The following is a 16,018-nucleotide window of genomic DNA, read 5'->3' on the forward strand; positions in this document are numbered from 1 at the left end:
CTCAAAAATGGAGATCGAGCTCTGATCAAAGTGTGTTACAGAGTTGCTGCAGTGATCCAAATAGCTTCAATGATCCCCCAGGAAGGTGTTGAGATGCTTGGCTTGAGCTGGAACTCCCCAGAAAATCTTGCTTGACCTCAATTGAAATGGCTCCAAGTGAGAGATGATGATGATGATCCCTTGCTTACAGAAGCGTTCCAGGTGCTTGGACCACTTCTAATGAACCCCTTGGATGTGTTTGAAAGCTTACTTTCAAAGGAAGAGCTTTGGTTTGAAGAATTCGAGTCTTCTTGCCAAAGAACCTTTGAAAAACATAAGCATGAGGGAAAGAAAGAGAAAGCAAGAATTTTATGTTGCTTTGGTGTGCTTAATATAGAGGAAGACACTTCTATTTATAGGCAAAGAACTCAGAGTAATTGAAGTAAGTGAGCTTGCTTAGTGAAGTTATTTTTGTTTCTTGGTTATGAAGAAATGTGAGAAATATCATTTGTGCAATGATGGTGTTTTCGAGCTAGCTCCCTATCCATTGATTTCTTGTGATCTTGGGGAACATTTCTGATGCATAAAAGTTTCTAATTGGCTTAGGGGAAGATTCCTTGATGATTCACCAATATTCCATTTTGTAATGATTACTTAATCACATGGCATTGAATTTTTGAATATTCTCCAATCTTTATGCAATGATGCATTTGATCCTTCCTTATCCCTTGTGATATTTCTGAAGTTTAGAAGTACCAATTGGTTAAGGCATTTGCACGAATTTAGGGAGCGACGGTAGGTTCACCGTCGCGACCTTCGATGCATTTTAGGGGGTGGTGGCAGGTAGTTCGCTGTCTTGACTTTGATGAGTTAGTTCAGCTGCTTAGGGTGAAACGTGTGTGTTAAAATGTTCTGGGGTGACTGTTGTTATACCGTTGTGACTTGTACTTTATGGAGGTGACTGTGATCAATGATCATCGTGAGCTTATTTTTAGCGCGGTTTATTGATAACCGTCACAATGTTTATTAATTTTTAAAAAAAGTAAGGGCGATTAGTGTCAACTGTCGTAACCACTGTCTCTATATACCAATTACGACGGTTATCAAGTAACTGTTGCAATTTTTGTGTTGTAAAACCCTAGTTTTCTTGTAGTGAGCGAACCTAAAACCCTTCATGAGTTGAGTGTGTTGTGTATCGATAACAGTGCATTCTTCGCTATTTAACTTAACACATAAATTTCGATCATGTGGTTGACTAATGCTGATGAGATCGTAATAAGACTATCTACCAACAACACATACTTTAGACAAGGAAGACCATGATAGTCCAAAAGTAAGACCATCAACCAACAACACATCATTGAGACAAAAGAATTTCTCTAGCATCATCACCATAATGTGTCAAATTCTTCAAATAGTTTTTTTGGGTTAAATACGTTTTTAGTCCCTATAAATATGCGACTCTGCATTTTTAGTCCCTATAAAATTTCCCTTCAATGAATGGTCCTTATAAAATTATTATGCACCTAATTTTAGTCCCTACTGTCAAACGAATGTGTATTTTAGAATGATTATTTTGCAGACATGTTCATAATATTTTAAAAAATTCTTGAAAAAAAAGAAAATCAAAATTTAATTTTTAAGTTGAGATTTTCATGACTTTTATCATTATTTTTTGAAATTTAAAAAATTCATATTTAATTCTTCTCGTTTTAAAAAATTCTAAAAGTTGATAAGTAAACATTTTTGAGTATTCTAAACCTATATAAAAAAATTATTCAAAAATTTAAAAATCAAAGGGTAATTAAACAGTTTTTAAAATTTTAGAAAATAGGAGGGATTGAAATTGCATGCATAAAATTTTAGAAGAACCATTCATTGAAGGAAAAATTTATAGGGACTAAAAATGCAGGGTCGCATATTTATAGGGACTAAAAATATATTTAACCCTAATTTTTGACTAGTCACGTGTCTTGCAAAGCCGCTATCAAAATATCAGTCTTCTTTAAATAAAACTATAAGAGAGGTGCAATCAATATTATCATGATCCTTAGACTTGATAAGCCATGGTTATTGAGGATGCAAATCACTCTTTACATTCCATTGAAATTTTTAAAACATAAAAATATAGGGTAATATTTTATTTACAAAATAAAATTAGCTTAGGGTAATATTTAAAATGAAATTTTTAAAACATAAAAATATAGGGTAATATTTTATTTGAATATATATTAAAATTATATATATATATATATATATATATATATATATATATATATATATATATATATATATATATATATATATATATATATATATTGTCTATATTTAAAAAATAACTTACAAAACAATTTTTTTAGTTTTCACTTTTGCAAAGTTGTTTCCAAAAGTAGGATATATTATTTTTTATAAAACAGTTTGTTAACTTACTATTAAAAATAGTTTTTATAAACAAAAAATTAAAAATTAAAAAAAGATTAAAAAAGGATTGAAAAAGATTTAAAAAGATTGAAAAAGGATTGAGAAAGATTTGAAAAAGATATTCCGCGAAACCAAATAAAAAAAAAGACAGGAACCTTTATATATATAAATAGAAGAACAGACATATCAGTGATCACTCTACTCTGTTCTTTCTCATCTCTCTCTTCTCTCAACCAAATTGAAAATTCTGATCTTCCAAAATCGCTACTAACAATAATTTGATTGTGCATTTGTTTTTCATTCTTTTTTCAATCTCTCACTTTTCTGAATCTCGCTTTGTTTCTTTCGTTGTTGCAGATTTCATTCATCACCATCACTAATGGATTCTCGTTACCCTTTTCAACAACGCCGAAACACTTCTTCTCAGGATAACGTAAGCCATTTCTCCATTCATCAGTGAGTTTAGTTTCATTTTCATTTGCTTTGATTTCTCATTTTAGGTTTTTGTTTGTAACAGTTGGATAGGTTTATTCCAAATCGCTCCGCAATGGATTTCGGTTACGCGCACTACATGCTGACGGAAGGTCGTAAGGAAAACAACATTTCGGTTCCAGAGGTCATTTCTCCCTCCACACAAGCCTATCGCAAACGCCTTGCGGAAGCTTGTAACCTCAGTGAAAGAACTCGAATTCTGGCTTTCAAGAACAAGCCTCCATCACGGCTACAACTCATACCTAAACAGATTCTCTCACCACCACCTCTGTCCAAACCTAAACCATCCATTCCTAAGGTAATTGCTTTTTTCAATTTCATGTTATAGAATCACATTCTTACCATTTGCATGCTTATAATCTGTTTGTGAAAATGCTTCTGCAGACATGTCTGAGAACCTTGGATGCCCCTGATATGTTGGACCACTTTTCCTTGAATTTACTAGATTGGGGTACAACCAATGTCCTCGCAATTGCCCTTCAGGATACCGTTTATCTGTGGAATGATTCAAACAGTTCCGTTTCAGAACTTGTCACCTTCAATGAGGAACATGGTCCTGTCGCAAGTCTTAACTGGGCCCCAGATGGTCGCCATTTAGCCATTGCTTTGAACAATTCCCATGTCCAGATTTGGGATTCCATTGCTAATAAAAAGGTAAATATCAACTCATGTTGTTTAATTATCATACTAAATATGCAAATTGCATTAGAGTAATAAATAGCTATTGTCCCTTTTCAACAGTTCTTCCTTTTGTTTTAAACTTGGAATTATTTTGAAATCTCATGTTTGTATGGTTTCATTTTGGTGCCTGCAGCTAAGGACATTAAAGGGTGGACACAGGGCAACAGTGGGCTCATTGGCTTGGAACAATCATATTCTGACAACAGGAGGAATGGATGGTAAAATATTAAACAATGATGTTAGAGTGAGGTCTCCCATTGTTGAAACTTACAGGGGACACAGCCAGGAAGTTTGTGGACTCAAGTGGTCGCCTTCAAGACAACAATTGGCGAGTGGTGGAAATGATAATGTTGTCCACATATGGGATAGGTCCATGGCTTCTTCAAATTCACCTACTCGGTGGCTTCATAAATTTGAGGAACATGGAGCTGCTGTGAAGGCATTGGCTTGGTGTCCTTATCAGGCTAATCTATTGGCTTCTGGAGGAGGTGACGGTGATCACTGCATTAAGATGTGGAACACACATACAGGTGCAAGATTGAAATCTATTGACACGGGATCACAAGTATGTTCTCTGCTATGGAACAAGAACGAGCGTGAACTTCTTAGCTCACACGGGTTCCCTCAGAACCAGCTTATCCTTTGGAAGTATCCTTCCATGGCAAAGATGGCGGAGCTCAACGGTCACACCTCAAGGGTGCTGTATATGACACAGAGTCCAGATGGGTGTACCGTGGCATCTGCAGCAGCAGATGAGACTCTTAGATTTTGGAGTGTTTTTAAAGGCCCAGCAACAGACAAAGATAATGAGCCGTTTGCAAATTTCAACCTTATCCGTTAAAGCTAAAAGGCTCACATAAGCTTTGCAAACCCTGCAATATCTAATGGTAAGATAAAGGTAAGGGATACGATTTAAAATTTTTGTTTTTAGTTTGTAAAGGCTTGTTTGTTGTAGTTAGCTAATGTGTAAAAATTTTGTTTTTATTTTCTAAGGGCTTGTCTCCCTATTGTTTTTTTCACACCCACGCACACACTAACTCTTCTAATAAGAGTTGTAATTTCTGTTTCCTAAGCAAGATATGGTACTAGTAGTTTGACAAAGACATGGAGAACTTAGAAGGTAATATAGTCTTTCAGGTTCCTTTTATTTTATAGCCTTTTTATGTATTTCAAATATAGGGTAAAATATCATGTGTGAAAATTTGGGTTCACTCCCTAGTCCCTATTGCTGTACTGTGATGCATTAATTTACTTAAAAACTGTCCTGCTCTTGAAGTATATCTGTGTGTTGAATTTTGTTATATTGAGTGAAGGGGAGTGAGAATGTCTTGGAGCTTTAGATGAGGTTCAAATGAGAGTGAAATCTGTTATCTAGTTATATCTTTTTCTTTTTTTTTAAATTCTTCATTATTTCAGTTTCAAGAAATGTCTTTAGCAGCAAGAGGAGGATATGGAAAAGCAGGTGTCTGATCATCACAGTCTCAGCCACAAACTTCTGGTTGTGCTTGAAAAATAGGGAAGCATGTTTTATTTACTTATTACTTTTTTATACTTAATCATTCTCTTTTTACCAATTTTTCTGATTATGTGATCATATCTAACAATATTGGACACGGCTCCCACTTATTTAATTTTGACTGTTCAAACAAAAAATGAGGGGAAAATACCTATTCATTTTTAGGACCTGCATCATGAGCTTGAAACTAAATGATGATCCTGAGAGCGGTTCCACTTTTCCACTTCCAGAAACAAAAAAGAAAAAGATGCTCTGGTTGACCATGGATAAAAGCACATTTTTTATCCCTACCTTAATTAGTATTCTATTTTTACTGTTAGAAACTGCCTATATTTTATGAAAGCATTTGGATAATTGGTATATTAGCTTTCATCAGTTGTGAGGTTTTATACCTGGGTAGAAATATCTGTAGTGTTGTAATTTTTTTATTTGTTATATGCTCTGTATAGCCTCCAGGTGCAAGAAATATTGATTCTCTCTTTTTTTTTCCAGATTGTTATGGTTGTTGATTCACGAGATCCATTGTTCTATCGCTGTCCTGACCTTGAGGTAAGATAGTTTTCTCTTGAGGAAATTCTTACTTGACAACGGTAGAAATTACTTGGTATGAAGCAAATTTATGCACAGATACAGCCAAAGACTTTGTACTGAATACTTTTTGACAGCAACTTTGGGTTAGAGACAGGATTAGAGACATACCACGTTACTCACAGTATTATATAAATGTATTTTCTATTAATAAAAATATCCCTGGGAATGTAATAGGCAGTAGTGAGAGAGATTTGGCCATATCATGTTTCTTAAATATATGTAGACAATTTTGGACATTTTATTATTTTCTCTCATGTGAGTCATTCTTGTGTGAGCCAAGCATGACCCATTTTGCTTTGATTTCTGGACAGGCTAATGTAAAGGAGGTTGATGGGCATGAACGTACATTGCATTTGGTTAATACGGCAGATCTTTTACCTGCTTCTGTCAGGTTTGAATATCTGTTTTTCTGTTTATTCTGTTTCAAATCATTGCTTTTGAATTTCTATTTTTTTAGTATCCTTATTATTTATCCGATGGTTTTCTTTTATTCTCCTGCAGAGAGAAATGGGCAGAATACTTTCGTGCTCATGATATTCTCTTTATCTTTTGGTCAGCCAAAGCTGCTACTGCTGTTTTGGAAGGCAAAAAACCTGGTTCATCTCAGACTGAGAACATGGTAAGTGCAAATAACCCAGACACAAAGATATATGGAAAGAATGAATTTTTAGCACGCCTGCAATCAAGGGCAGAAGAGATAGTACACAAGAGATGAAATTCAGGCTCCTCTGACACAGGGTCATCCACTCTTAAATCCTCGGGCTAAAATGCTTGTTAGTTCATAGTCAAGTCACGTAGTTGTAGGATTTGTTGGATATCCTAATGTAGGGAAAAGTTCAACTATCAGTGCTCTGGTTGGACAAAATAAAACTGATGTCACCTCTACCTAAGGAGAAGAGGGCTTTAGACAGGGAGACCCCTTATCACCTTTCCTCTTTCTGGTGGAAGCAGAAGGCCTACATATGATGATGTCGAGAGCAGTTCGGCGAAAATTTTTGACGGCTATCACTTTGGCAGTGATGGAAAATTGTTTGGGCCATAAAAGCTTCGTTGCAACTATTCACACTCATATCTGGGCTGAAGATAAACTTTCACAAGAGCATGCTAATCGGCATTAATTTATCCAAATTCTGGTTGGAGGAAGCAGCGTCGCTTTTGCAATGTAGAGTTGGTACCTTGCCTTTCAAGTATTTGGGATTACCGATTGGTGGAGATCTGCGCAGGGAGGGATTTTGGAAACTGGTTCTGGATTCTGTCAGGAGTAGGCTGTTTGGGTGGAGCTACAAACAACTTTCTATTAGAGGTAGAATTGTCTTGTTGACATCTATTCTGTACGCTTTACTGGTTTATTTTCTTTCGTTTTTCAAAGCTCCCTCACGAATAATCTTTGAACTCAAATCTTTTTAAAAATAAATTATGGGGTGGGGATTTGGATGATAGGAAAATAAATTGGGTTCCGTGGGAGATAATTTGTCGTAAAAAGAAAGATTGGCCTTGCTAGGTAAATGGGATTGGAGTTGGAGGATAGAATGGAAAAAAAAAAGCCTTTGGTATAGAGTGTTAGTGAGTAAGTATGGAGAGTCAAACGGTAGAATTAATAGAAAAGGGAGAGACTTCTCAAAGTGGTGGAAAGATCTTCATAAGATTGAAAACGGTTTGTGGGGTTCCAATGCGAACTGGTTCTCTAACAAGTTGAGATTAGAAGTTAGAAAATTGCGAAGAGGCTTGGTTTTGGGGTAAGAATAAGTACTCGGTTAAAGAAGCATACAAAACAATAATGGAGGGAATATCGCTTGAAAACCATAGGGACCTCTCTGTTGCTTGTGATAACCTGGTCCCGCTGAAGGTAGCGGCATTGGTATGGAGACTCTTGCAGAACAAGATCCCCTCGAAGGATAATCTCATTAAAAGAGGTTCTTTGAGCGAGTCTCACTCTGGGGGCTCAGCATTGTGTGGAATGGCTGAGAGTGCATCTCACCTATTTTTCGACTGTCCTCTTTACTCCGCGGCGTGGCACAAAATCCTTTCTTGGCTGAATATTTCCCCTGCTTTGCATAATTCTGCCCCATCACATTTATGTCAATTTACAAGGCTGCTAGGCAGAGGTAGGGTGAGGGATACAATATTTTCTGTTTTACGGTTTGCTTGTAATTGGATTTTGTGGAAAAAGAGAACGAAAAAGATTTTTAGAAACTCAAGCGGATCGACGGATGTTTGGATTGAAGAAATCCAAGTGGTGGCTTGGAAATGGTTAAAGTCTAAGCTGTATGGTTTCAACTACTCCTTAAGCCAATGGATTTTGAATCCATTGGATTGTTCCTAACGTCTTAGTCTGAGAGTTTCCTCTTGTTTGGGAGCCCCCGATCTCGTGGTTCTGTCAATTTTATTTTCCTACGGCTACAGGTAAAGGACCATTGCTAGTATGTTACCCAAGATCAGATCATGCACTTATTGAAATTTTTAGCTGAGTTTTTGCTGCGATGTCCGCAATCTGAAGCTTGCGGCATTGAAGCCGCCGCCGTGTTGGTCATTTTGGCAGAGACCTTACTGGCTGTGTCAGTTTTCCTTTTTTGTATTTGTGGTGCTAGGAGCTGGTTCTGGTTTAGCAGGGGTAAGGTTTTCGCGGTGCCTTATTCCATTGGTGCCTTATTCCATTGCTGAGATTCTGTTTGGTCTTTGGAGTATTGCAGCAGCTGCATTTTTGAGTTGATAACCAGTTGGAAGTTATCAGATTTCAGTTGTTTTGGAGCAGCTCTGGTTTCTCCGTGTTTCGCCCTGGTTTATCGTTGTTTCTGGCTTTGCTTTGTTCCGTCCGGTGTTCGACGAGGGTTCTGTGCAATAGATGCTGGTACTTGTTGGGCTGCGAGGTGGTTGTTCTTGGTGGTGCAGTTTTAGTTTTATTTGTCGTTACTCCTTGTCTAATATTGATTTTAAGCAGTAGGAGCTTTGGTTTGTTTTGGTAATTTTTCAGGAGTGAGAAGATCATGTACCGATTAGACATATTAGATGGAAGAAGAATTGAATTAAACTTCTTATAATCTAAGGCCACTTCCAAAAGAGAGGTTTTTTAAGCCATTTTTCCAGCATGGCATTCCGAAACAAGTTTTTACCATTAGAGAGAGAAGTTATTTCTCCAGCTGACAATATTGTTCAGAAAAATAATGTGATTTGAAATTAGAATAATAATAAAATAATACTTTTTGTTTTTTTAGTTACTCTTTTTTGCTTCAATATTTTTAAACAAAATAATATTTATACATTTATAATTTAATCACTCAAATGTTAAATTTAAGTATATTTATTTATAATAGGTTAAAGAGATAAATTTATTAAAATTATTAAAATAAAACTTAATATAAAAAATGAATTCTAATGACTATTTTTTTATTTTCCAATTATATCATGTATTTTGCAAATTTACATTATTTGAATTATTGTTAAAATTTAGATTTATTCTATTTTAATATTAATTAAAAATACTTAAAATTAAATGTTAAAGGCTAAAGTATATTTTTTTATCCTTTTATATTAGTCTATTCGCAAAACAATCTATCTATTATATGGTTTTATCAATTTTAATCCCCATTACCATTTCTAGTAAAAAATGATGTTGTTTTTTTTTTTTTTAATGTTGGTATGGTAAAAAAACTAAACTTGGATGATGTGATATTTATTTGATAAGTTGGTGCGGAAAAAAATTGGATGATGTGTTATTTTTAATGATGTGGCACATAATGATTTGAAAAAGTTCAACAATATTAATAAATGACACATCATTATTTACTTTATAACAAATTAGAAATAAATAAAAAATGAGAAATACAAATAAAAAAACCGTTAAAATTATATAACCTAAATTTCAAAATGACATATTTTTATCTAAGAATGTCAAATAGATTAAAAAACTTTAAATGAGCTTCAAGAAAAAATGTTGAGGGAATACTAAATTCAATTTTTGGCCGAAATATAATAGTCTCATTTTTACAGAACCAAAGTGCAAAAAGCAAAATTATTTGAGAAAAAAATTAGAATCTCAACACGAGCTTTGGACTTTCAAAATTTCGATAGTGTAATTTTAGAAGTCTTTTACAAATTTATTCAAATGTTTATCAAAAATAGTGATTTTTTTGCTAGGAATTTCAAAAAAAAATTGATTAACTGGGTTGTTTGTTTGGGAGATACAAATGTTATTCCCAGAAATGTGACATTGAAATTCACATATTCCTTTGTTTGTTTCAAGTTTTAATAAATTATTCCGGAGTACTTTTTATTCTTAAGAATAAATTTTGTTCATGAGTTTCTTTATTTTCATTCCCATGTAAAAGGATGAGAATCTTACATTCCCATGGAAATATAAAATAACCAACCATAACTTCTCACTCTCATATTATTTTAACACATTTATTTTAAATTTTAAATTTTTAAAATTTAATTAAAACAAAATATAAAATTATTCCTAAGAACTTTATTCATTTGCCAAACACATGTTAGGAATAAAGTTCCAAACAATAAGAGCATCTCCAATGGTGCAACCCATTTTTGGGTTCTTTATGGGTCCCACTAGCCACATCATCTTAAAATAATTTTTATAATTTTTATTTTAATTGTATAATTCTAAAAAGTTATTATTGGGCCCACAACTTTACCTCATAAACTAATTTGATTGGGTACCACAATTTTTTCATAGTTGCATTGCAATGCAATGGTACTATGATGTGGCATGTCTAGGTGGAGAACTTATTAGAAGGAACTATCATTGGAGATGGTCTAATATTCCTAAAAATGATATTCCCATAATTATAACTTTAATCCTTCAAACAAACACACCCAATAAAAAAAATAAAGATAATAACAGCATTCATCTGGAATGGCGTTAAATCCTCCGTGGGTTGCACCATAAACTACGTTGGCCAGATATTTTTCTTTTTTCAAATCTAAATGCGGTTTGGTACTACCAACCCACTTTCAAAGTTACACTATTCACTACGCCAACAAACACGTCCATTCATATTCCATCCATAATAACTACATTCACCCACTACTTCACTCCTCAACCATTCATTTTTCTCTCATTCCAATAACATGACTATTACACAAATCTTCACCGTTATCTTTCTCTTATTTGCTCTCTACTGCGGTTTGGATCCATTCCACCACAGTCCCATTGCAAATTTCCCTAACTTTGAGGCCAAAAAGGTTCCCATGCCAGCATGGTCTCAACTTCCTAATGATATAGACCAACACAATTTGCTACAAAACTCTACTATTAGGTTTTTGAACCAAATTCAAGGACCTGAGAGCATTGTTTTTGATAATCTTGGTTGTGGACCTTACACCGGACTTGCTGATGGTAGAATCTTGTTCTGGAATGATGATAATTGGGTTGATTTTGCTTACACTTCGCCCAATAGGTACGTTACATCACAATTCCTTTCTCAAAAGAATGTTACTTTTTGTTCATTCTTTAGATTATAAATAGCGTGCTTTGAATGTAAAATTAGTATCTTCTATAAGAGTTTGAGCCAGCTCACTTAGTAGCTATTAAGAGAGAGCACGAGTTCAAACATGCGACATTTCACGTATTCACCTTTAATCCTAATTGAATTACATTTGGGGAAAGAAGATAATCAGGTAAGTCATCTTTGATAGATACTTTAACATGTCATAGGTCATGTAGCATGGACGTCGGGATCTCGTTCTAACTCCCAAAATCTTACGATCTTAAGCTCCGGTAAAGTGGCACAAAGATCTTGGATTTGACTCGAGCATTGAACTCCTAGAGAAAGATCTTTAAATCGTAGGATTTTTAGATCAGTTTCGACCAGGTCATTAAACAATTGGAATCGTCCATAAACTGACCCATAATTAACCCTGACTGTTGTGCACACATATTTTAGGGTTTTGGGACTTACAATGTTTTAAATGAGCTTTTGAGAATTGTAAAATAAGGATTGTCGCAAACAAAAGACACTCGAACTCTGAGAATTCTGTATCGATTAATCATACAATGAATGAATTTCTTCCCTTCATCTATCTTTTCTATAAATTCAAATCAAATCCTTCTATTATGTTTTTTGATAAAATATTTGCTATGATTAAATTAATGAGAATTTTATGTTAAAGTAATTTTTCCTAGTCATTTATTTCTATAATTTTGTCTATATGTTGGGATCTTAAGATCCATGTTAGATCTAAGATTTACGCTTTTTCTATACCCTAACGATCTTTATCGAAATCCCGATTTTAACAACCATGCCATGTAGGTTATTTCTAGAGCCGTCTTAAGTTTTTGGAAGTCATGTGTAGGTTAGCTACGGTTCAACCTTAACAAATCTATTTTGAGACCTTATTTTGTCACAATATAAATGTGAAATAATTTGAGACCCTGTGCTATAGTCCATGTTGCACACCCTTAAAAACGAACAACCCTGTTAGTTCACGACTAGCTCAACTAACAATAAGAACGCATTTAGTGGAGATGAGTAAATAGATGATTTTGTGCAAGTTGCGAATATAAATGACAAAAACGAATCTTTTAAAAGATAAAGGACCAAAGCAATTTTTAGCTTACTTTTAACCTGTAGCAAAAGTCTTCTGCAATAACCTATGGTTAAATGGTAATGAATTTTCTTGTTTCTCTATTTCAAAAACAGGTCATTATGTAATCCTCTTCCTACAGAAGCTGCAACACCATTTAGTTATGTGAAGACTGAACATATCTGTGGAAGGCCTTTAGGTCTCAGATTTCACAAGAAAACAGGTGAATTGTACATTGCAGATGCATATCTTGGTCTCATGAAGGTTGGGCCCGAAGGCGGCTTAGCAACGTCTCTTACAACTGAAGCTGAAGGGGTACCTCTGAGATTTACTAATGATGTTGATGTAGATACTGAAGGAAATGTTTATTTTACAGAAAGCAGTGAAATTTATCAGAGGAGGTATGATTTTGTTGTTAAACTTTAGACGCTGAATTGCATGCAATTCAACCTTTTGAAATTCTCATCATTTTGTAAACAAGGAAAGTATTCTATTAAAGTTGAACTTCTTGTTTTAACGATGCCGGAACAATGGATCACAGTATAGCAGTGAATGAATGGCATCTTGTTATTATCTGTTCATAGAGTAATGACCATAAGATGGTTCATCTGGGATGATTATTGAGTATTTTGCATAAGTCGAGCTTTTTGTTTGTGTCTAACTTGAAGTTCTGAGTTCTGAGATAAAGATATTGGATTGTTTCATCTGTCTTGTTTCTGACACGATTTTTTAACAGGAATTTCATGCAGCTGGTATTTTCCGGGGATGATAGTGGCAAGGTTTTGAAATACAACCCTACAACAAAGGAAACCACTGTTCTTGTGAGAAACGTTCAATTCCCAAATGGCATTTCCTTAAGTAAAGATAGTTCCTTCTTTGTTTTTTGCGAAGGGACTATTGGCAGGTCAGTAAATCTTACCTCTTTAACTAGCTGTCTTCTATTTTTTGGATAGAATAATGTAAGTGATAGTAATTATGTTCACATGCCAGAAGCAATGAGTCTATTACGTAGTGTCCATAGACTTATGCATAACAATGTTGTATCTATCAGATCAAGGGAGGTAGTTTTTAAGAGTATTGGTTTTGTCATCTGAAAAAGGGTAACGGCGCTGCTTATTGCTTGTTTGGCTTCTATTTATGTAGAAACTTTTTTTATGTCAGAAATCATGTGAATGTGTTACTTTTTTAAAACCAACAGTTTCTTGCTGTGTAGGTTACGTAAATATTGGCTAAAAGGAGAGAAGGCTGGAACTTCAGAGATCTTCGCGGTCCTACCTGGAGCTCCTGACAATGTGAGGGTGAATGAAGATGGTGATTTTTGGGTGGCAATCCACTGTAGAAGATCTATGTATGCATACTTCACTGCTTTGTATCCAAGGATAAGGAAAGTTATACTCAAGCTTCCTATACCAACAAAGTTTCAGTACCTATTTCAAATTGGAGGAAAACTACATGGTGTGATTGTGAAGTATAGTCCAGAAGGTAAATTGGTACAGGTATTGGAGGACAGTGAGGGAAAAGTTGTTAGAGCTGTGAGTGAAGTTGAGGAAAAAGATGGTCAACTTTGGATTGGAAGTGTTCTTATGCCTTTTATTGCGGTTTATAAATTGTAACGTCTTTTATACCTTCAATCTTCATATATACTCCCGGTCCTATTTATAAGAAAAAAATTTATTTTTTAATATATTGAGTAACTAATATATCTAGATAATATATGGATTAGATACATTGTACCTAAAAAATAAAGTTTTTCTTATAAATAGAACCAAGAGAGGAGTATCATTTACAAAGTTTGTTTTTGCTTCAACATTGTCAATTTTGTGTACCAAGCTGGGTGTAGACATTAACTTTTTTAGTCAATGGGTTAAAATATGACTGTGTCACCGAACCAATAAGGCTAAAAAGTGCTTAACAAAGAATAACATAATCCAAGGTGGCTTTAAAAAGATTAGAGTACCAAATCAATTTGCCTTGTGTGTGTAAAGGTTCCAAATTCCAATCATCTAACCTTAAAGAGTAATTTTAAGTACTAGAGAATAAACACAAATATGTTTCTCACCTAACATAAGAATGGAAGTGTTTCCCTACAAAGTATCATTGGTTGAGGTGTTAGAAATTTGAGTTTTCAAAATGTTAGAAATTTTCTCCATTTACCTATTCAGTAATCAATATTTTTGACTTTCGTGACAAAACTTTTAGTTTCCATGCTCACACCTTTGAATTTTGATATCAAATTTTGTTTCAAAGGTAAGGAACGTAACTAAATATATTGAAAATTTTAAACAGATAGTCTACTAATCCATTATACAGACACACTAAAAAATTACATTTCAAATTAAAATGCAAAAAAAAAATTACATAAAAACTAAAAATAAAAGTAAGAAAAAAAAGCATAGTGTACTCATGAATCATTCTTGTCCTATCCGGTGAGGTATATCAGGGAACCCCAAATCCCAAAACATCTCATCAATCTCCATGTTGTCTTCTTGCTGCTTCTATTGCCTAATGTTTTGATTGTGTTGTTGCTCTTGAAGGATGAAAAGAGCAATGTCATATGACTGACTAGGGTCGAACTGATGTTGATGCAAATGATGTTGTTGCTTGAAAAGAGTGTGGTCTTTGCCAAATTGCTCATAAAGCAGTGGTGGTTGCATCTGTTTTTGTTGTTGAGAAGTGTTCCACAATGCAGAGTTATGAACCATACAGGGTGTGTTTAGATAAAAGATTTGTCTCTCATCCTCCATGAATTGCATACCCCACACGACATATTCTAGTTTCACTCTTGCACCTCCACAAAAGGAATTAAACAAGGAACACTGCTTTGGATTCCACCTTTTCTTTATATCGTTCTCTATCTAGATGACGTTATTGTGGATTAACTATCTCATATTAAATTATTATCTCTAATTTATGGGTTGAATTCATGTGGTTCTATGTAACTGAAATTTAGAAGCATTGGAGAAACTCTATAGTATCTAAACAAAGAAGTTTGGACATGCTAGCGGGGTAGGCTCTATACTGGCTAGCTTGAATTTCGTATGGAGATAGTTAAGGATGTAACGGAGCAGAAAATGTTCGAATGATGTTTCTCCGCTTTGTCTTCAAATTTATTTTTCATCTTCGTCCCCAATCTCTCTTTGGGGAATATTTTTCTCCATCCCATCCCCACAGATCTCCATGGAGATCCATAAAAATCGAATCTTAAGAAATTTTTTATATTTTTCGATCGAAACTATGACACTAGTATTTCGTTATTATTATTTTTATTTAAAAAAACACATATATTTTGCATTTTCTTTTTTAAAAATAAAAATATATCTTGCATTAGTAAAAAAAGCAAAAGCACTTGTTGCCAATATTTTTTCTGAAAAAAATTTGAAATTCGGACACACAGATACCAGATGTCGAACCAGATGTTACGATACCAGGATCAAATCAGTAACAACAACAAGAACAATTATGCAGATAAAATAGGTTGTTGAAAGTAAAATAACATCAGTGATTGCTTACTCAGTTCGGTGCAATATCACCTACATCTAGGGGCTACCAAGTCAGGAAGAAAATTTACTATAATAGTATTAGTTTGAAACCCTAAACAACACATATTTATAAGTTTCTCACCTAATCACTACCAATGCAATTTTTACCTAGGACACTCATTGATATGAAAACCCCCTCTCACTTCCTACCAGTCACAAACTCTCAATAATAACCAAAAGATAAAAGACACTCTTCCAAGACAAAATCAGTTCTGCTTAAAAGCTTTTAACTGATGAACAATAGAAAATTTGACACATAATT

The 16,018-nt window shown here is 34.3% G+C and overlaps 2 protein-coding genes across 3 annotated transcripts; both read left to right on the forward strand.

Moving 5' to 3' along the window:
• The first annotated feature begins 2,611 nt into the window (after window positions 1-2,611).
• Window positions 2,612-8,891, forward strand: LOC131601783 (cell division cycle 20.1, cofactor of APC complex-like). 2 transcript variants are annotated; one of them, XM_058873678.1, is made up of 7 exons: window positions 2,612-2,833; window positions 2,918-3,190; window positions 3,277-3,546; window positions 3,707-4,471; window positions 4,990-5,638; window positions 5,992-6,071; window positions 6,182-8,891. In XM_058873678.1, the coding sequence occupies exons 1-4, from the start codon at window positions 2,780-2,782 to the stop codon at window positions 4,412-4,414; spliced, it is 1,305 nt and encodes a 434-aa protein (XP_058729661.1). In that variant the 5' UTR covers window positions 2,612-2,779; the 3' UTR covers window positions 4,415-4,471; window positions 4,990-5,638; window positions 5,992-6,071; window positions 6,182-8,891. The 2 variants fall into 2 exon arrangements, with proteins under 2 accessions (XP_058729661.1, XP_058729660.1); XM_058873677.1 differs by having other exon boundaries at window positions 3,707-5,638.
• A 1,738-nt stretch (window positions 8,892-10,629) lies between these two features.
• On the forward strand, window positions 10,630-13,899 carry LOC131601784 (protein STRICTOSIDINE SYNTHASE-LIKE 3-like). Its single transcript, XM_058873679.1, has 4 exons — window positions 10,630-11,091; window positions 12,334-12,618; window positions 12,954-13,121; window positions 13,431-13,899. The coding sequence occupies exons 1-4, from the start codon at window positions 10,763-10,765 to the stop codon at window positions 13,828-13,830; spliced, it is 1,182 nt and encodes a 393-aa protein (XP_058729662.1). The 5' UTR covers window positions 10,630-10,762; the 3' UTR covers window positions 13,831-13,899.
• Window positions 13,900-16,018: the final 2,119 nt, after the last annotated feature.

This window comes from Vicia villosa, linkage group LG5 (genome assembly GCF_029867415.1).
Source record: "Vicia villosa cultivar HV-30 ecotype Madison, WI linkage group LG5, Vvil1.0, whole genome shotgun sequence".
In the NCBI taxonomy this organism is placed as follows: Eukaryota; Viridiplantae; Streptophyta; class Magnoliopsida; order Fabales; family Fabaceae; genus Vicia; species Vicia villosa.